Source organism: Dipteris shenzhenensis, chromosome 25 (genome assembly GCF_047967505.1).
Source record: "Dipteris shenzhenensis isolate YYH24624 ecotype China chromosome 25, Dip_SZ_1.0, whole genome shotgun sequence".
Classification (NCBI taxonomy): Eukaryota; Viridiplantae; Streptophyta; class Polypodiopsida; order Gleicheniales; family Dipteridaceae; genus Dipteris; species Dipteris shenzhenensis.
Genome location: NC_141620.1, coordinates 49,847,397 through 49,868,757, shown reverse-complemented (window position 1 = coordinate 49,868,757; position 21,361 = coordinate 49,847,397). Strand labels below are relative to the sequence as shown.

Sequence of the window (21,361 nt, the reverse complement as noted above, 5' to 3'; positions counted from 1 at the left end):
CAATGCTTCCCTACTTTCCTCATTACCCTAAGAGCATGTAGGTGTGTGGAAGGATGAGGACCAATTGTGAAGCTGAGGGTTTGGAAAGCTAAAAGGGACATGAATAAACAAGGTGGTATAATTACTAAGTTCATGTTATGCATAATATAAAGTAGCTCAAATAAAGAATAAAATAGATTCTTCCCATCATTAATGAAAGGGAGAGAGGAGAGGGGTAAAATGGGAGGAGTGAATAGGGGGGGAAAGCAAGTAGAGGATGAGGAATGGAGATGCCTAAAAAGGACTAAAGGAGAGAGGTAAAAGAAGTGTCACATTAGTTAAGGAGTAGGAATGGTCATACGTATACATACCTTGTCATGAATAGATTTGATAAAGTCCCACTTGAGTGCTAAGTCTTAAACATTAAACTTAAAACCCTTAATTAACATAATAAGGCGCTACCTAATAACAATCTAACCCTTTAATTGACAATACTAATCTTGTCTCCATTAGTGTATTTGGAGGCTTTAGAAAAAGCCACAACCATGCCATAGCCCCTAACTAGACAATAAGAGTGGGGGGAGCTTATACGACTCTACTTTAGCAAGAATGACTAGATGCGCACACGTGTTCTTATCACATGGGAGGAAATAGGTTGGCAAAGGGAAAAGGTGGTCCTATTAGTATTCAAATGTATTTTGATCCTATTCCCATCCCACCATGTGCTAAAAGTCAAAAGAACTAGGATGGGTTAGGTGGAGAGGACACATGGCATCATTTTTCCTAATTTATGAGATGTGGACAAGGACACATGCCATTATTACATGCTTTCCAACCCCTTGAAAAAGTGGTCCCAAGACTAGTTCCCAATGTCTTAAAATAAGCACTTCCATTATAAACTCATCCTAGACTCAATCCTCTAGTCCCATCCGTGTGCTAAGGGTCTTATGTAACGAAGGAGAGAAAGAGGAAATAAGGATTGCTTTTTTGGATGTGTTTCCCTTGGAAGAGCATATTTTGGGCGTTTTACCCTTGGTGCATGAGGTAATGATCTAGCAGGTCACGTCGATAGGAGAGAAGTGTCACATCAATGGTTCTCAAGGGTGTGAGAAAATAGCATCTTTGAGATTAGAGCATGGAGTGCTATTTCCCATGGTCCTCTCGATTTTTCACGGAAGTCCGTGCTGCATTCTCCACAACGTAATGGAAAGATCTCTTTTCCCTTTCTTTTAACTACATGACATAATACTTTAGGTTAGAGAAAGACATAGCTATTTCCCCTGTTCCCGTCCATGACATAAGACTGTAAGGCCCTCCAGGTTAGGTGAGAATCCCCAAGGAGATGGTGTCCACTCGTAGAAGAGAGGATATGGAAATATGCTGCAACTGACAGCTATCTCCTTTTTGATAGTTTAGTGTTTCATTCGCCTGCCCTTTGTCATCTCAGCTGCTTGTTATTCTTGATAATTTAAGCCAGCTGTTTTGGGCTCCCTGCAGATCGCCCATCTATCAATCTCAGCATCTAGTAAGGTGCTCCTGCCTCAGCCTTTGCCTAAGATCCGTCAGCGCTTGCACTTCATACTGGCTTTCGCCCCCAAGCTGTGAATCCTGCCTTTGTTCACTTTCTGAGGCTAGAGTTACCCTCAGCATTTTCTTAAAGTCTGGTTTCCCCAAATTGTCATCCCGATCGACGGATTTCTTCTGGGTTTCTGATCCGAAGTTCTTCCGAAGGCAGACTTAACGACCCTCAAAACATGGGGGAACAGGAGTAACAACCTTGTACTTCACCCTGCAGGTTACTTCTGCCCTTGCAGTTACCATCCTGTATCATAGATCTTCAAGATCATGACTGGGTAGATCTGCTTCTGTTCGGAAATAGAGGCCTCTACTTGATCGCTATCTTATCCGGTGTTGGTTTATCTTGCCTTTGTTTCAGAAGCCTCAGCATCCCTAGCTGGTCCCATGGCGTTTGCATTCAGCATTTGGATCTCGATTCCCGCGCTTATCCTCTTGATTGCACTGTGTATATTGTGTATCTGCTTATGCAGAGCCTAGTGGGCGGATGGGCTACGCTTGCACAGGTTCCAAAATGTACTGTAAGCTCTCTGGCCATTATTGCGTTACAAATGACGATCAAATTCTAAATGGTGTCGAAGAATCGTTTGCAGAGCCAAAAGACTGGCATGGGAAAATGTAAGAGGAGTTTCTACTACTTGCTTGAAAAGAGTATGCGTCTCCTTCCCAGGATATTGCATGCACCAGCAAATGTCTTGTTAAGTATGTTTACCCTCTCTATTTCGGATCTCACAGTATCACTATTCTAACTCTGGTATTTGATCTGGTTGCAGGTTAGTTTGCCCAACTTTAGAATATGGAAATACAAATCTTAACCCTTGTGTTATTCTTTTGCCCGTCCTTAGCAGGTAGATTTATGTAGCCCAAACTTGATGTATAAGAGGTTACTCAAGTCTATGGGATGCAATATTTTAACTAGAAAGATTTAAATTCACTTAATGGAATTGCTCAAGGTTAGCAATTGCAGCTACATCTCATCCTCTTCATGTACTATTATGCCCCCCATCTTCTCGTCGATATTTTCATTAACATTTTTGGCATTACCTTTACGTTATTGAAAATCATTTAGAAAATTTGATTGTCTTTGGCTTGGTAACCTTGTCTTGAGAAGCCTTGACAAGCTCTCATAGGATTTTATTGAAGTGCGCGCGTGCGCACATACACGTGCACACACAAAATCCATTGCTTAATTCTCTCTCTCTCTCTCTGTCTGTCTCTCTCTCTCACACACACATTCATGAATGCTTTTTGAAAGATTTTTGGTATTTTCATCTTTTGTAAATCCTTCATAGAGAATTCTTATGTCACCTTCCTCTTATAACAAACTTCACCTTCGACACTATTTAGTCCCTACGTCCACTTATACAACGCTACATCTATGTCAATGTGTTTTTTAATCCACTCATACAATTTGTTTTTGGTAAAACTTTTTAATCATTTACCATGGTTAGTTGGTAAGTATTTCCCATCATTCCACCCTTAGCAACATTAAAGAATATAAGAGCATCATCTACATATGGAGATTCGGTCCATTGATGAAATTTGAGGCATGTTTAGAGCCTTTATGATGCTTGTTGGATTGTTTATTTTCGTTGTACTTCCTCTTGCCTTAAATCATTATTTGCATTGATTTGGCTTGGGTTGTTGTGGCATTCTTACTTTTTTAATGTTCTATCTCCCCACGAGGTCCCATTAATTGCATTGATTTGGCTTGGGTTGTTGTGGCATTCTTACTTTTTTAATGTTATATCTTCCCACAAGGTCCCATTTCTACTTAGGTCATCAACGCATGTCATTATGGGTCTCAAAAATTTTGCTCTTATTTTTCACTAGTCTTTACACTTTTGACTTGAGTGTCCTCATCTTGTGCTCTCATATTTTTTAGTTGTATTCGTTCTTCCATGATTCTAAATATTGTGTTCTTGTCTACATAGAGGAGTGAGCAGGTTCTCTCCATAATAGTATGTTAAGAGGAGCATACAAAAGTTAATAATTAATCGCAAGTAGGCACACTTGTACGTAGCCAATGTCACACACCAAGCCACACAAAGATATCGGTAATCTGGGCATTTGTCCTCACATAGCTCAAGTCAATTTTGCCACTTAAATCACTTTCTCCTTGATGTAATGATAGTGGACCTCTACATGTTTTGTCCTTGCATGGTAAATGGGATTCTTGGCCAGCATGATGGTACTTATGTTGTCATTGTAGATTACTATTGGACTATCAATGCATGAGTAATGCATACACCAACTCATAAAGAAGTAATCTCAGCTAAGTTTCTTCATATGCTACTATGGTAGCTCCTTTATACTTAGCTTCTGTGCTAGATAGCTACTCCAACTAATCACACTACTCTCAAGAGAGAATGCATACCCACTAGTTGATCTTCTATCATCAATGCTACCAACCCAATCTGCATCTATATAACCATGCGAGCATATTCCTACCTCCTTGGCATAAAACAAGCCAACATTCATTGTGGCTTTCACATATCTAGGTCATTGCATCAAGGTGACTCTTGCAAGGATTTTGCATAAATTGACTCACCACACCCAAAGCATAACTCAAGTCTGGTATAGTGATGGTGAGATATATGAGACTTCCAACCATCTTTTGGAATAATCACATCTTGCGAGTAGCACCCATCATCAAACATTTTAGCATTTTGCTCAAATGGTGCTTCAATCGGTTTGCATGCTATCATATCATATTTTTCTAGCATCTCCAAAGAAGATTTCCTTTATAGCATCCAAATACTATGAGGTGAATCAATTACCTCAATCCTAAGGAAGCACCTTAGCTGTCCAAGATCCTTCATGTCAAATCCACTTGAAAATCTCCTCTTAGTTGTTGTAATTTCTGCATTAAAACTCCCCATGATGATCAAATCATCCACATATATGATCACAATCACCATTTTTACTCCCCTTCTTCACATATAGTGAGCTATCAGCTTTAGGTTGCTTGAAGTGCATATTTAACAATTTTTTACTCATTCACTCGCACCAAGCTCTTGAGCTTGCTTCATCAGCCCATACAAGGATTTCCTTAACTTGCACACATGAATAGGGTATTTGGAATGCATGTACCCCTTAGGTTGATGCATATAAGCTTCCTATGAAGTGTACAATTTTAAAAAAGAAAATTTGACATCCATTTGATATAGCTTCCACCCATGCATGCTTGCCAAAGCAATCATGGTCTATATGGTGGTCATCTTTACCATCGGGTTGAATGTCTCATCATAGTCCAAACCATATGTTTGGGCATACCTTTTTGCCCCTAACATTGCCTTAATCTCTCCACACTTCCATCTGATTTGCACTTACGTTATAAACCCATTTGTAGCCTATAGCTTTCTTTCCTTTTGGGAGTTTGGCAAGTGTCCAAGTGTTATTCTTATCCAAGGCATTCATTTCTTGGTCCACGTCATCCATCCAATTTGAAAATTTTTCATCCTCTACAAAACTTGAAGGCTCACCATGATGCACTTTGCTAACCATGTATGCATAGTGCATCCTCATACATCCATTGTAATGAACCTATCCACGGGGTGTTTTGTCCTTTTCGATCTTCTTAAGGGTTGTGTACTTGCCATTTGATTTCTAGCATGTGGTGGCATATACTTTGAGGCATGCTTTGTAGTGGTAGACATGCTTTGTCTCTTAAGCATTAACAAGCTATAAATCACTCCCTTCATCACTATTTGCATCCTCAACACTCTCTTCATCTTCAACTTTTTTCTTGCCTTTGTCTCTACATGCTTGCTCTCCCTTATTCTACCACTCCATGGGCTCACACTATCAATACTTTCTCATGTTGTGATGGCTCCGATATCACTTTACTTGAGCATCCATCTTTCTGTAATTTTATCCTTTCACCCTTTGGCATATGCTCTTCCTCAACAAACATTGGTTTGGGATAATACCACGCTTCACGCTCACTAAACTTTACATCTTGACTTTCATTTACTTGTCTAATGATGGGATCATAGAATTTATATCCCTTTCTCTCAAATGGGTATCCCAAAAACACACATTTTATAGCCCTTGGCTCTAACTTCTTCCTTGTCTCATTTGTCTCATGCACATAACAAACACAACCAAACACCTTCAAATAAGCCAAGGTTGGCTTGTACCCATCAAGCTTTTCAAAAGGTGTCAACTCATGTATGGCATCCTTGGGTGTTCTATTCATGATATACATGGCCATATGCACCGCTTTACCTCAAAAAATCAATGGCATATTCATTTCATCCATCATGGCTCTAGCCATGTCACCAATCATCCTATTCTTCCTTTTCGCAATCGAATTTTGTTGGGGAGTATATCTAAAAGTGACCCATCTCTTAATGCTTTGGCCATATAGAAACTTATCAAATTCATAGGACATGTATTCTCCACCATTGTCTATATGAAAGCACTTCATGTAAGACCCAAGATCCTTCTCGATCATTCTCTTAAATTGATAAAACCATTGAAAGGCATCACTTTTACCTTTCAAGAAATAGACCCATGTCATTCGACAGTAATCATCTATAAAAGTGATATAGTATCTTGCTCCCCCTGGGTGTTGCATGGCCCATAGGTCCCCAAATATCCGAATGAACTATTTCGAAAGGGTACTTGCTCATTCCCTCTCTCTTTGGAAATGGCAATCTTGTTTGTTTTGCATCTAGATGGCCAAATATAGGCAGTCCTCTTATCAATTCTTTGGTTTGCATTCCCTTCAACTGTTGTTCCCAAGTCTTTTGTGCCAAAGTTTAGCCTCTTAATCTTGTTTGGGAGCACTATTGGCATACATACCTTGATGTAAATAAGGCCTTCTTGCATCAAATGTGAATAACCTTCCTATTTTTTTACCTTTGGCAATAATGTTGACCAGTTTGCCATTATGAAAATCTACTACAAAGCATCCACACTTGGTAAAGTGCACTTGATAGTCTTGATCAGCCATTTGACCAACGGAAGCAAGATTTTTTGTGATTGTGGGCACATATAAAACATCTCCTAATGTATTCTCCAACCATACTTATCCCTCAAGGGAATATCACCAATATGAGTAATCTTGTGCATGGTATCATCCCCCGTAGAGACAAGCTCCTCACCGAGCATCTCATCCTTGTGAATGAGCCACTCACCATGATGCGTCATATGATTTGTGGCTCTTGAATCTATGAACCAATTGTCACTAAACAAAGGCTCTTGCATGCTCATAATACGTTCCATACTAAAGAGTTGACTGCCATATCCATGCCCATTTGCATACTCTCTTCCACCAACATAATAATTATATTGTGGTCTTCCACCATGCCCTCTATGTGTGGCATTATACTTTGCATAAAAATCTCGCTCATAGTGCCCAAAACTACCACAAAAGTGGTAATTTCTAGCTTGTGAAGTATGAGTGGCCCTTCCTCTACCACGAGTTGTGGCTCTCCCCCTTTCTCTTTGCATATAACTATGCCCCTTTTGGGCACAAACTCATTTGTATCCATAGTGTTTTGATGGGCATATGAGTTTCTCCCACAGCCTCTTGGAGGCCCACTTCACCCTTTAAAATCACCTCTACCACCGCGATGATAAAACAAATTATCTCTTCCACTACTTATGGAGGATTTGAGCCCAAGCTTTACTTCTTCCATCATGCACAATGCAACCAACTCCTCAAAATTAGGCATAGTGCCTCGCACAAAAACAGAAGTGTCCAATGATTTGTCTTGAGGGCCTAAACCATTCAAGGTGATAGACACAAAATTGTCATCTTCCACATTGCAATTATAGAGGCTAAGTCTTTTGTAATTTGCCTTATCTCAACGACTTAGTCCGTGATGCTTCTATTTCCTCTCCAAATTCTATGGAGTTGCTATTTGAGCTACATTTTCCTTGCCTCTGTACTTGTACCATACAATTTGTGAATGATATCCCAAGCTTCTTCAGGAATACTAGCCTTCTTAATGCGAGGGCTGAGTGTATCGAAAATGCAATGAAATACTTTTCTTGATTTTTTCACCTATGTAGTTCATCCCATGGCAACTTTGAGCATTCATCTTTGCCCATAATCAATCCTCAAACAACCTTTTCTATGAGAAAAGTCTCCATTCTATAAGACCATGCGCTATAATTATCTTTGCTCAAATTTTCACCCACTATTTTGGTTACTTATGAGGTCTTAGCCATGATTGGTTGACAATACTTGCTTCCAAATACAACTTAGCAAACCTCAAATCAATGGCACTTTTCTGTATTTTTTAAGCACACTCACTTCAAGTGATGTAAATGGCATCCAAATCCAAGAGTTCACCCTCTTCTCAAGTGCTCAACTTTGCTCTATTTTTAGGCATTCCACAACAACACAAAGCAACTATAGACGCGCTTGATAGACGCACAAAATAGTGGGTACGTCTACAAGCATTGCTTGAATAGAGAAATCACGGGCGCATCTAATAGCACGTCTAATACCTCGTCTATTTCCACATGTATTAACACGTCTATTAGCGCGTCTACACTGAGAAAATATGGGCCCGTCTAACATTGCATTTATCAGTGCGTCTATTTGCACGTGTATTAGTGCGTCTATTTGCGCATCTACACTGAGAATTAGATGTGTATTTAGATGCGTATTTAGATGCTAAATAGAGAATACAGAAAGTGCAATTTTGGTGTACATCACTGCTTTCCAAACATTGCCCATATTACCAAAGCACATAATTTTAACAAAAACATCAATGCTTTTTTGCAAGCCCACATATACAAGAATTAAGTGAGGTGAGGAGAATGAGACAATATGTAAAATAGTTTTTCCAATATCAATGATGGGCTACGGTTCAATCTCATCCTCAATGAGATCAACCCTTGCCAAACTATCTACTTCAAAATCCAAACAAGTGTTTAGATCTACAAATACATTCAAACCACTACTACTTGTGCTACTCATGTGCTCATCGAAATCAGCATCACCAATGGTAGGCTCGTCCTCACAGGTAATGGCCTCAATATCTGTATCTCCTATCTCATGATCATCCTCCTCTCTCGTATCACGGTCGTCATCACCTCCATGGCCATGATAATCCTCCATATGCTCCATATTAGTAAATGTACTATACATCACTTTGGAACGTGGCATAATAGGTATGACATGCCACATCTATTATTATCCACCATTGGTTGATAGACAACCTAATTCAAACACAAATACAGTCATGTTATTTTCCTTGCATCGAAGGTATCAAATATTTAAAAGCGAGTATTTCTATATGTGTGCACAATACCTGGTCACATTGTTGCGGTAGTACTAGTGTGTCCTTCCTACTTTGCCAAAACTTTGTGAAGTCAAAAATGTAGAATTGTAAGCCACTTTTACCACCATGAATTTGTTAATGCCACTCTATACAGCCAGGCCATTGGCATGCTTTTAGCTACCTCATTCTCTTATGTAACACATTTCCTGACATTCAATTTGGGGTGTCACATGTGCGCATATATATGCATAGCCCTAAGACTATGCATTGGGATGTAGTTAAGTGCATTTTCAAATGCTTATAGAGGACCTAGCGTCTTGGATTGTACTATGCCTAAGGGGTAGCTTTTAGCTTCATGCATTTAACAATTTAGATTGCATTGGTGGTTATAGATGCAAAGATTTGGAATGGTGGATGGGCTCTCACCATTTGTCGGTAGCCACCCACAATGTCTGCCATGCATGCATGAAAGGCAAGCAACACTCGGATCCATCCCTGACAGTGGCCACAAACTGGGCCAAATATCACTCCAACTAATTCACTACGACCTCTGTGGGCCAAAATTGTGCAGGCAGGTTTCAGACTTTCATTTTGCTGTCCAATGTTCAATCTGGTAAATTTAGCCAACATTTCCAGCATCAAAATGCTTGCATGTAATGGTGTCATGCATAATGCATGTAGTACTGCGCAGATAGATTCAGCATGTTTGAGAAAAGAGAGAATTATGTATTAGATATTTTTTAAAAATAGATGTATGTGTTAAAATGCTATCTAGTGATAGGTCTCGTTGATTCTTTCATACAGTCATGGCACATACCATGCAGCAGGTACTTTTATTTCCAACTTGCAAAGCCAACGTGCATCTTCTTTATGATGGCAGAATCTTGTCTTCATCTCTCGAAGAGACAGAATCCAAATTTTCAATTCCAACAATGTTGCAAATTTCCTGCCATTGATAAAATTATAAAGCAGAGGCTATGCAAGCATGAAAAGCAGAATACTCCCCATCAAAAATATAATGATGAATCAATATTTACCAACTTTTCTAATTCAGTCTTTATACAGGAGGACAACAAATAGATGAATGGTTTTCCAAATCATTTTTTTGAATATCTTACATGTTCCTGAAAAATGAATTTGCATTGTTCATGTCTACCCTTCATTCCAGGTAGACATAGTCAATAAAAAATGTGTATGAATGTGGTCAACAACAAAACAATGTTGTAACTTCTATGAACAATTGGGCATGAACTCAATCAGTTCAACCCTGAGATCAATGCTGCCTTGGAGCCCTGGCAAGTTATTTGGAGAAATTCTCCTTTGTGCATGTTAATCTGGGAGTGTAAGTGGATGTATAGACCATCCTGCCTTAATGATGCACGAGCACCAGGTAGAATTATGGACATCAGTTTACAGCATGGACAAATCATACAAGACACATCCCTTGGAGGGAGGCCTAGTCATTTACAGTTTACAAAAAGATATGTGATGCCAAGATGTTTCACGAGGAATCCATGTAAACTCAGAGGAAGCGGGCTTCCACACTGAGGTCAGTCTGCTGTTTGGCCTGATGCGCGGTCCAATAGGCATGTGCATGAATGACACGATCCAGAAGCCCTTGTGGTACAGGCTCTCCTCTGCGCTGTTGTGGTGCAATGCTTGCTGTATGGACTAATGTCTTCCATTTGTCCTGTGAATTTTTACAGAAAGGTAAAGTTTCAAGACCCTTCCACTATTTATTTTACAAGTAGCTTTTACATTTTCTTTAGAGTAGGCAAAATAAATGACAGAGAACCTAATCATTCTAGTGTCCAAAGGAGCAGAATGAGAACCTTCAAGTCAACATATGTCCTGTGCTTAGCCTGCGCAAATGCTTGTAGCTTCACATCACGCCACCTGAAACACACAAATATGCACCTTGAATATACGTCACAATACCTTTCTATTTTGATAAAGCAACATCAAGATGGTTGGTTGCATGTGTATTGTCCAATATGACAATCTGAATTTCAAAAGCTAAAGTGGAAATAGTACCCATTCAATCAAATTAACAAGAACAGATGCCTTTTTCCACAATTTTTAAAGTACTTCCCAATTTGCTGAGGAAATCGTCAAGAGTACATAGAGAAACAGCATCATAGAAACTAAGCTTGGTAATAGGACATTACAAATTAAAGTAAAATTTTTGCTGTGTTTCACTTCAACCAAGAAAACTCTGGTTTGACTCAAGCAAGTAGAAGGTAAAAAAAAATGATAGCTGTATGGGTGGACTGGGTCAATTTAAAACAGGCAGGTGTGTCTAGTCTTCTAAAAGATATGCAAGTCATTTTGTGTCTTGTGCAAATACATAATCTTTTATTGCTTTAACAAAATGCTGACAGAACTTCTTTTCTGTTGGTGCAGTCATGTGCGTTCAAGGGTTTTCTTCCATATTGATCCAATTAGCTTGCACACGATGCTAGTTCTATATCACAGGACTCATAACTCCTACTGCTCCTCAGGCACAATGAGACCCCTCTAGCACTAGTATCTGCTGTCCCATGTAGCATATTACCGCCCCAGAAATGTCAAAGCCAGCTTCTTAATCAGGGCTATGATCCATTTAACAAGAGAATCACTGGCAAAATGCTAGCACTCTGACTGACACTCAAATGTTGTTTCCTAATTTAAAGGGGTACTGGGCATTTCTACGCACAGGTGGAGGCCTATGTTTATAGGCTGTATAGCCTGCATAGCCAAAACAGTGTCTCCTCTTATTTGGAGAGAATTCCTTGAACTATCCTCAAAACAAGCTGAATGTGTATGAGGTTATCTAAGAAATTCTCGCTCTTACATAAATTCAGATTCCATAGAGCAGAGGATTGTCAGTTAACGTGAAAATAACTGTCTGTAAGATAAGAGATCAGGCTACAAGGTGATTCAGGGGAAAAAATTCTGATATGCAGTCATCTTTGGTTGGATGAGGGTCCATCAATGCCGCATTATCTCAAGACGAGTCTTTTTTAAGTACCGGCAGAAATGTTGTAGAGTGAGGATTGGTTCTGTCACCTATTTCTATGACCTCCTGGAACAGGGACTTCCTGAGATATGAGTTCCATTAGTATCTCTGAAGGAAACCTCCTTTCATGCATATATAATGGTGGATGATCTTTCCATGCAAATTGTTCTGTCGTCACTTTCATATTTTGTTGTTCAGGAAAATGATGTCCTCAGAGGTTGAACTCTTCCTCCAAGCTAGAAGTGCTTGTGAAGAAAAGACGGCCTCACTTTAGTCTCTCCCAGACTAGCAGTTCTAAGCATATGAAGTTTTTATGTGATAGGCAACACACCACAAACAGCATAGCCTAAAGTGTCGTATTCTTGATTTTAAAAATCATGTGCTCAGTGACTGCAAAAGGATCTCTGATGCCATCATTTGAAATGCAATAGATTCGGATATGAATACAATCCATCATCATGAAAGTTTACTCCATCACTTGAATGATCATCTGTAGATTATTACTAATTTGTATCTTCTTTGTACGGCCATATCAACTGTGAGCTCCTCCCCTGGCAGCCACTCCTGGCAGCCACTAACGCTTTTCCTTCCTCATTCTTCACATTTCTCTCTCTTCTCGTAGTGTTTTGGGAACAAAGTCTTGTATCCATTCTCTATCCTCTTCTCTCCCAGGATACTGTCTTCATCACTTGTAGATTCGTCACGATTTCTCAAAGATTAGGGTTGTGATGCCCTCTACCTTGATAGACACAAGTATTGCTTATAAACTAACCTTTGTTGAAGTCAAAGTTGGAAGGATCTGGATTATGTTTTGACACACTAAGGGTAGAGCAGAAGCTTAAAATGAGGCATTAATACATAAATTCTGAACCCTGCATCTCACCTTCCAGTTCCAAGCTTCTCCACTGCCTCCACTAGAGCTTCAACCTCAGTAACACTGAATGGCCTTCGCATACGGCGCTTGCCAATCTCCATATTTTGAGACTTCTGCCCCAAAGGAACAACAGCCAGCCCCTGCAGCCCATTACCTCCATGCCCAGCATGGAGAATGAGAGCACGTGAACCAGGTATAATGGCCTTGCTGGAGCCTTGTGCATATATACTGGAATCCTCTTTAACCGACTTCACTGTTGGTTGCTCCTGTGTTTCTGTCAAGACCACATGGCAGAGTGTCAGGTGATGTATGATTTGGCTAATCTTCATATTCAGTTTTAATGACATAATGCTTTTGAAGTTTTAATGACATAATGCTTTTGAAGTTCTAAATATATTATACCTGCACTATTTGCATCTATCTCCATCATTTCCTCAGTTATGCCAGCATGCCCTTTACTGCTGCCTCTACTCGTTGCACTGCCCTTTGACAGAATTGAGTACCTGTTACAATAAAAGCCTGGGTTAACTAACGAATAAAGAACAAAGAAGAGAAGAAGCCATATGAGCTGAAAGAAATAGAAGCCAGGAGTTTGAAAAACTTGTTTTGGGGGTGCGGGAAGGGAGAGGGCGGGGGGAGGGGGTAGAGAGAGAGAGAGAGAGAGAGAGAGAGAGAGAGAGGAGGAGGAGGAGGAGGAGGCCAAGTAGGGCTTATGGGACCCCAGAAATTATAAAAGGTTCACTAGGAGGTCCATTCCTTGATTTTAACTTCGAAGGAAGTAGGTAATTTCCGGCATACTTGGTGCATTGAATTCAACAGAAGTCTAAGTACAGATAAAACTTCATACATCATTCGACAAAGGCAAACAAAATGGTAACCTACACAAAGTGCATTCTATGAAGTCTTCCACTTGTGTGAATAATCTGGTACATGTGTGTGTGTGTGTGCAATCGCATAGGAGAGACCAACTTTTTAATTTTTTTTAAAGAAAGAGAGTAACTTTTCGTGGAGTTAAGCGTAAGAAATGGTCTAAAGTTTTGCATTAGGGCACAAATTGTCCATGATAAACAAGATTGTACCGTGATGCAGTTTGATTCGCTGCACAAGAAAGGACAAGAAGTGGATCTTCAGCACTTGTAGAAGTTGGCACTGGATTTGGTTCTAGCATGAAACCCAAAGCATCTCCATCTCCACCACTAGATATGCCTACTTGGAGCAGACTTGCAGTCTCATCAAGTACTTTCTTGCCTTGAAGAAGCACACGCACACAGAGGCCTCCCCCAAAAAGATTCATTGCTTCTTCCATCACAGCTCTCTGTAATGATTCAGCAGTCAAACATTGAATTTATCAGACGTACCATCTCGTATTTAAAGGCAACTTACATGAAGCCAATAATCTGAATATGTTAATGCCCACTTGCATGACTATTGAATTTTTCTTGCAGACAACAAAGTTTCGTGTAGTGGCAAGTGATGATTTCTGCTCAGAAAAAGAGAAACAAATCCTGCAAGGGATTGAGTTAGTCAAAATTTTGAACATTTGAAAAATAGCAATGGTTCAAGTTTTTCTTACCTTCAGATTGGAGACAGTTGCAGACTCTGGAAGGTCCACAAAGAGCTCCGGGACTGTAAAAGACTTTATGCTTAGTTTGACTGCATATAAGTTTCAAGGTCAGTCCGATGAAACAATCTTTTGATGCACAAATGGGGAGATGAAAGTTTTTGATAATTATGGAATCATATGGTTGAAAGTATGAGATGCAGTACCATGTGGCTCTCCTGATTTTTTGGCAGACAACTTCGAGGAAGCGCCCGGTGATGAATCAACACTAGCCTTAGCTGTTCAAAAGCAGGGCATTGAGTCAATTGTCAGATTTTATTCCTGCAAGTCCATGTAGTGGCTGGCCCAATGAAATACAAAAACGGGAAAAAATGTGTCCTCAAGGAATGTAAGAAACGAAACTATCCTTTGCACATGATAAAAATCCAAGCCCCACACAGACATAAAATAAATAGGTGAAGCCAAGGTACTTCCTCAATGAAGTTACGAACCCTGAACATACCACATTGACTATGTTTGTAATTGATGAAACAAGGATAAAATCCAATCCAAAAAAAGACAAGGAAGGTAAATAGGTGAAGCAGAGATAGCAAACATTGATAATTGGACCATGCAATGTTTATATTTCAACAAAGCCAGAAACCATAGTACAGGCAAGGTAGTAAAACTACAGATGATCTGATCGTTTTGTTTGTACTGACCTTCCAGATCAAAGCGCTTCCGTTTGGACCGGGTACCTAAAACTCTCTTTTTGGTCACGTTGTTTGTACCTCTCTTTGCTTTAGATGCTTTTGCGTAAGAGTGTCTTGATGTCTGTGTCAGGACTGTCTTGGGAACAATCGATTCAGAAGAGTTATCATCAGCGTCCCTGTCTTTCAAGCATGAGAGTTCTTCTGGTCCTCCCACTCCTCCCATCATTCGGAGGTCCAGAGATTCACAAGATCTTTGTTCCATGAACACAGGTGCTTCTCCAGTACTGCCTGAACTGACTAATGCCGGGCTGTCATCATGAACCATAAGGGGACAATGCATAAGCAAATCAGACTCCTTGCCTTGTCTGGAAACTGCTGGAAAGTTTTCATGATCAAGCTGGCTGCCATCCCTGCTTACTCCAATGCCCTTCGTATCTAAAAAGCAACGGCCCAGCATGTGTGAAGTCCTGTCTGCCTGAGTAGCTGCAGTATTCTGGTGCAACTCAGACATGATGCTTTCTCCTGGTGTTGTCATACCTCCAGGCTTACTTTCTTTTGTAGTGGCGATATCCACATCCATCTCAATTGAGGCTCTATCCTCCGGATTCCTGTGGCAAGGAACTGGGGTTGGGTGTTTGTAGTTTGTATCTTCCTGGTCATTGCCTGAATCAGCCTCAAGAGACTTGTACATCATGCTACATGTTGCAGACTCATGCTGTTGTAGTACAAATACATCGGTGTTCTCAAGGTATGATAGAGCAGAAAGATCATTCTTCTTTGAGAAATCATCTTTGAGCTTCCGAGATACAGAAGAGTGGTGTTCGAGATCCTTTTCCTGAAAAGATCCCTCATTAATTGTCATGACCTTGGATAGCTCTGGTTTCTTATTTCCTAATACCCTTGTCCCTGCATCACTCTCGACCACCTCATGATTTTCTGGCACCCTTCCAGTCTTTCCTTCATCTTCCTCATCTTGCAAAAGTTGACCTGCAACAGTGGCTAACAACTCAAAGAAACACATGTCCTTTGGACAGTCTTTTAATTTCCTTGGGCCTTCTCCTCGCCCCTGAATACACCATCATTTTATGGTTATTGTAAGTGCTGGATATTGTCAGATTTAACATCGGAACAAGTCAAAACATATCTTTCTGAAAGACGATTTCTCACGTTTTGGAATCCAAAGAGTTTGACGTCTACATTCAGTATGAGCATCTTAACACTGTCGGTGAGAGGATAAGATTGCAACATTGATCGAAGTCAGCCACAGGAATTAGAGTAGGTACAGAGAAGACCACATAGAAGTCATTCTTCGGAGGGCTATGAAGAAATAAGGTGCAGCGGGTGGATATACAAAACAGACTCAGAATATGCACTAAGACTGCGATTGTGCAGCTGAATATAATGGCTGGCAAAAAAAAAAGTATTTGCCTCAAGCTCATATGCAAGAAAGAAAGCTGTATACACATCCACAGGGGTCCAGAGAGTGTTATTAAGGAGTGAAACTCGTTACACAGTATGACCAGATTGCAGGCAAGTTCAATGCACTTTTTGGGGATAACATTTCTCAAATGCGCAGCTTTTTCACACCATTTAATGTTGAATGTTAAACAGAAAGGGAAAGCAGTTAGACTGGAAGATCACGGACATGGAAGGTTTTGTTGGGATGCTAAAACTTAGGAAAGTTGTAAGGCCATCTCAAGAGTCACAAGAACTGGCAGAAGTAATTCATCACTTCGTTCTGCTGAACCTTCTGACAGTATCGTTCTAGTCGTGTCTCTCAGGTCTACTATGTGCGTGCAAGCGTGTCAGGCGGATACAGCACCCTGAGAATATTTGAAGCTATGTGCTCATTAGTTTTAGCCATGGTTAGCCATGGGAAGCATATGCATATGAGTATCTCCTAACTACAGGACAAATGCCCGCAATGTGCACACTTTCTAGTTTTACGAAGCTGCCTGAAAAAACGTTACTTTGTGAGTATACCTCTCTAACTCTTGGAAATGAGACAATTTTACAAATCTATGAGGCGCGCTTGATCCAGAAGCTCTCTCTCTCTCTCTCTCTTCCCCCCACCCCATCCAAAATTGGCATCACATTGCATCCCAAAAATAGCGCACAGTTTCACGCATATGTGCTGAATATCCTTTAAAAAGTAGCTTGAGGAAGATAATCGCACCCGAGAGGAGCGCATGGCTTTTGGAAAGTAGCCATCGTATCCAGGAAACCCAAACCCAAGATTTCTGCCCCGTGCCTCCATCCTTGGGTCACAGCTACTTTATCAGCATCAGATTATTCGCAACCCCTGCGTCTATCTCCTCAGGAAAACCAATTATCTGTTGTTTTGCGTTACAAGGCTGTAATTCTATCGGGAAATATGCGATTCAGGAGATCATCATCCTGCGTACGCCTGCTTCAAATACATCCTGCATGCAAGATCCGGCCGATGTTATCACTAATTTCCACCAGGCTAAGTGCATCGACACTGCACTACCATACGTCAAGGAGTCGCAGGAATTTCGAGAACGAGAGCGCCAAAATCCATCCCTAGAAGTCTTCCTGCATGCGATCTGTAATTTTCACGTTGCATAATGCCTTACCCAGCGCGAGAAGCGCAGAGCAAGATGCTTTTCGTTATTTCTATAGCGAGCGCATTGTGTGATCTTCATGAATTCAGGTAAAACATTATCATGGTCTAAGAGCAAAGCTGGCCGCAATAATTACGCATTCAAATATAGAAAAGAGAAGGAAAAAGCACCATCATCGGATAGGAAGAGATCTTAAGCACAGGACGGTTCCCGTAAAAAACAGTAAAGGTTTTTTTCCGAAACCCGCTGATTGGATGGACCTTGACAGTGCTTGTCCAGGGGTATAATTCACATTCCTTAACGTGAGATAATTGAATCGTTCGTAGTCTTTGCTAGAGATCTACATACCAGCCAGGCCAGAAATCGGAATTCTGACTGCGTACAAGGACGTGGATCTGCGCAGACGAGACGGAGGAGGGACTGGAAAGCGGAATTCTGGTAGCGTACAATGAGGCGGATCTGCGCGGGCGAAGAGTCCGAGAAGGTGAAAAATGCCGCTGATCTTGAGGTGTACGATGAGGAAAGGCAAAATTGGGCAGGAAGGGGGGGCGAATTGGAATGGGGAAGGAGGAATTGAGATCGGGGAGAAAAGGCTGAAGGGGGGGGGAGGGGGGGGGAGAGAAATTGGGAAGGGAGGGAGGGGGGGGCAAGAAGAGCAATGTGGAGAGGGAGAAGGGGGGAGGAGGGGGATGAATTGGCGAGATGAGAAGCGAGAGGAGGGGAGAAAGAAGCAAAAGGGGGGAGGAAAGGGAGGAAAGGGGGAGTGGCAATGGCGGAAGAAGCAGAGCTTGATGGCTATGGCGGAAGAAGCAGAGCTCGTGGCTATGGCGGAAAAACAGAGCTCTCAACAAAAACAAGAAGAAGAAGATGATGAAAAAGAAGAAAGACCAAGACGAAGACGATGACCTCCTCCACCGGCTATAGCCCTTCCCCCCTTCTTCACTTCCTCCCCTCTTCCACCGGACCTCCCGGTCACCTGCCTCCGTGGCACCCCCGTGGCTCCCCGCGGCCTTTAACGCTGGCAGTTAAGCTTTTCATCACTCCACGTCAGCCGTCGATCTTGTCCACGTCACCGATTCCCCGGCCTTATCTCCCTACACGTGGGACTCCAACGCTCGCTTTCCCCGTGATGAGCTGTAAAAGCCCACCTCGGGTGGCCGGCTCGTCGCCCGACGCGTGGCGCCCGTCCGGCTTGGGCCTCCACGTGGCGCCCTTTCCTGCCCTGCCGCCTGGCCCCCCATAGGCTGGGGTCCTTCCCCTTATCCCTCCTCGACTTTCGGATGACCAATCTACGGCCGCCACATGGCATCCAACGCGCCAACTGGCGCCCTTGCCTACGTGGCGTTTTTTATAACTTGCACGCAATATTTTGTAATCATAGTGCAAAGGTTTTGCTGACCCACGCAACCTTTTTGTTTTTTTTTTTCCCCGATTTTTTAAATGTAAATAATTTCCTCCCCTTCCGCTTTTTCTCCGCCCTTTTTTTAAAAAATCCCCTCCCTTTTTTTTTCACTCCACCGACCCCCATGTTTAATTAAATAAAAAAAAGAAACCGTCCCCTCCTTCCTCGCTCCACCCTCACCAATTCCTCGATCCTCGCTTCCCCCCCCTTTCGCCCTCCCTCGCTCTCTCCATCTCTCCATCCTGATGACGGCCTCCATACATTCTCTGCCCCACGTCTCCCTCCTACATCATGCCCCAAAAGCAACCCTCTCTACCTTTTGCATGATTTCTAAGTCATCCCCTTCGAAAGGAGTACGTTCGTCGTCCACTAAGATCCATGGAACATGAGTCTCCAGCTGAGCCAACGCTTTCCCTTTGTTACTTATCCAGGTGCAAAAGTACAATTGTCTTGATAAAAGCATTGAGGCACTCATGAGTAACTCCACAAGTTCTCCACAATGCATAACAAGATATCCATGGAAAATGATAGTTTTGGAGGATAAAATATACAAAATTGGTTGAGTAAATAATATAAATAAAGCAACTTGTGATCTTCACACATACTTAAAGCACATGAATTTGCACATGAGATGGGAACATAACTATTAAATTATAGTGGAACAAAGATTCCAACTAGTACATCACATGGCTTGGTGGTAGATTTTCTTTCACCTTTCATCATGTCACTTATTATTAAGGAGACGTACTACTGCAAATCGTCATTCATGACTGATGGTGTTTCCTTTGATCCTTACAAGCCACTTGATGTCTAATCTCGATTCCATCAATGAGTTTGGTCATTACTACACGTTTTTCTCAATAAAAATCTTCCAATTAATGGGAGTCTCATCTCCATTTGTGAGAAAAATGCGTTGAGTTTAAATGATATCGTCAAAATGTGCATTTTTTCATCATGTCAATAGATACCCACTTGAAAGGTTGTTATGTTTGTACAACTCTTACAAGTGATTCCTTGCAAAGTATATAGAAACATATTGCCATCTTATATGCACTTGCAAATCCTCATGTGTACTTTGAACTAGGCATAATTAAAAATCCTCACCTTCTGAACTCTTGAACAAAACGATAACTAGCCTTTTTTTTTAATAACTAGGCATAATTAAATCCAACTCTTGAACAAAAGTGATAGATGCATTATGAGTACTTTCAATGTGGCACCTTCTATAACACATTTGAAAGTACTGGTATTGCTCCATTGACTCATTATTTGAGAATTTCAAAATATATAATGTGGTAAACCCTTCCAAGTCCACGTGCTGAGTCTATTACCATATCCTTTTGAATTTTTGTCACCCAATTGCAAATGCCTTCCTATATCTTAGATACTTGATCAAGTCATTCAAAATATGTTACCCCACAATATTCAAAAACATACAAGTAGCTGATAGAGAGTCTAGATGTTGAAAGAGAGGACTATTCGAAATTTGTTGATTTTCTTTTCATCATAGAGCATTTGTCACACAGGTGAAGTACATTGATGTTGTCACATGAGAGAGTATCCCATATTACAAAAGTCCAAAAGGAATGTATATGAAGAAGAGACACAAAATTACTTGGACCTCTTGAATGGGGTGGCTTGGACCTCTTGAATGGAGTGGAACTTACTTTTTTTAGTAATGGTTCTCCTTCATTGATTGGTGCCCATACAAATAAGATGACAAAACAACTAATATTCATATGTGCCAATGTGTTTCTGATTGAACAAACTAACTCTCTCAAAGCAAGACCCACTTGGCATTTTCTCCTCTTAAAAAGGTCAATCAGACCATGCCGTACTCAAGACATTAATGTGTTTCTCAAGTTTGGGTTGATAATTGGATTTCAAAAATTTAGCCTTCTCAAACTAAGTTCAATGAGATAAAACCTAAAGCATAGATAGAAATGTACATCCATTTGAAGGGCATTGAGATTCAAACAACATTTTTCTATTGTGTTCCTTGTTTTAAAAAGATGGAATTTACTATTTCAAGCTAGTAGGATGTTAAGTGATCTAGGAAATGTGTGTAAAATATTTCCAAGACCTTGTGCTTATATCCCCTTTAAAGATCACCCCATTTTGAATACCCTAGAGGGTTTTTCTTCTTGATGAACCATTCAACACCATGTGAAATTGCCAAATTTAATAGTCATAAAACTAAAATCTAACATCATTATTGCATAAAGGCACCATTTGCATGTTCTTATTTGTAGTGCCACTAGTAATATGAATGTCTACAAATATGAATCTTTACAAATATCCACTATTTTGAAGGATTTTGGCGATTGGGAGCAACCCCACCATGATGGATACACCAAGTACAAATGCTTATTAACTCTTGCATCTTCTTCAAACATGGCACAAACTTTGGCTTTAGATGCATGTGGAATGCCTCCACTTCATCTCATAAAA

The 21,361-nt window shown here is 40.8% G+C and overlaps 1 protein-coding gene and 1 long non-coding RNA gene across 4 annotated transcripts; one reads left to right on the top strand and one right to left on the bottom strand.

Moving 5' to 3' along the window:
• The first annotated feature begins 1,169 nt into the window (after positions 1-1,169).
• LOC147886013 (uncharacterized) lies at positions 1,170-2,585 on the top strand. 3 transcript variants are annotated; one of them, XR_015543479.1, is made up of 3 exons: positions 1,170-1,774; positions 1,916-2,075; positions 2,328-2,585. It is a non-coding gene; the product is annotated as an uncharacterized LOC147886013 (long non-coding RNA). The 3 variants fall into 3 exon arrangements; XR_015543477.1 differs by having other exon boundaries at positions 1,916-2,172; XR_015543478.1 differs by having other exon boundaries at positions 1,916-2,205.
• A 7,339-nt stretch (positions 2,586-9,924) lies between these two features.
• On the bottom strand, positions 9,925-18,079 carry LOC147886012 (uncharacterized). Its single transcript, XM_087396483.1, has 10 exons — positions 17,857-18,079; positions 17,100-17,346; positions 14,933-15,989; positions 14,438-14,509; positions 14,244-14,323; positions 13,750-13,985; positions 13,073-13,173; positions 12,680-12,944; positions 10,631-10,694; positions 9,925-10,488 (listed from the first exon to the last, which is right to left on the bottom strand). Exons 2-10 carry the CDS (start codon positions 17,178-17,180, stop codon positions 10,321-10,323), a joined length of 2,124 nt encoding a protein of 707 aa, XP_087252609.1. The 5' UTR covers positions 17,181-17,346; positions 17,857-18,079; the 3' UTR covers positions 9,925-10,320.
• Positions 18,080-21,361: the final 3,282 nt, after the last annotated feature.

Bases quoted from the DNA above. Each gene is read 5' to 3' on its own strand.
- LOC147886012 (XM_087396483.1), bottom strand. From the start codon at position 17,180: ATGGAGGCACGGGGCAGAAATCTTGGGTTTGGGTTTCCTGGATACGAT. The intron at 14,510-14,932 runs GTCAGTACAAAC...GCTTTTGAACAG, and splicing joins GAAGCGCTTTGATCTGGAAG to CTAAGGCTAGTGTTGATTCA. The intron at 13,174-13,749 runs GTACAATCTTGT...TTATTGTAACAG, and splicing joins GCGAATCAAACTGCATCACG to GTACTCAATTCTGTCAAAGG.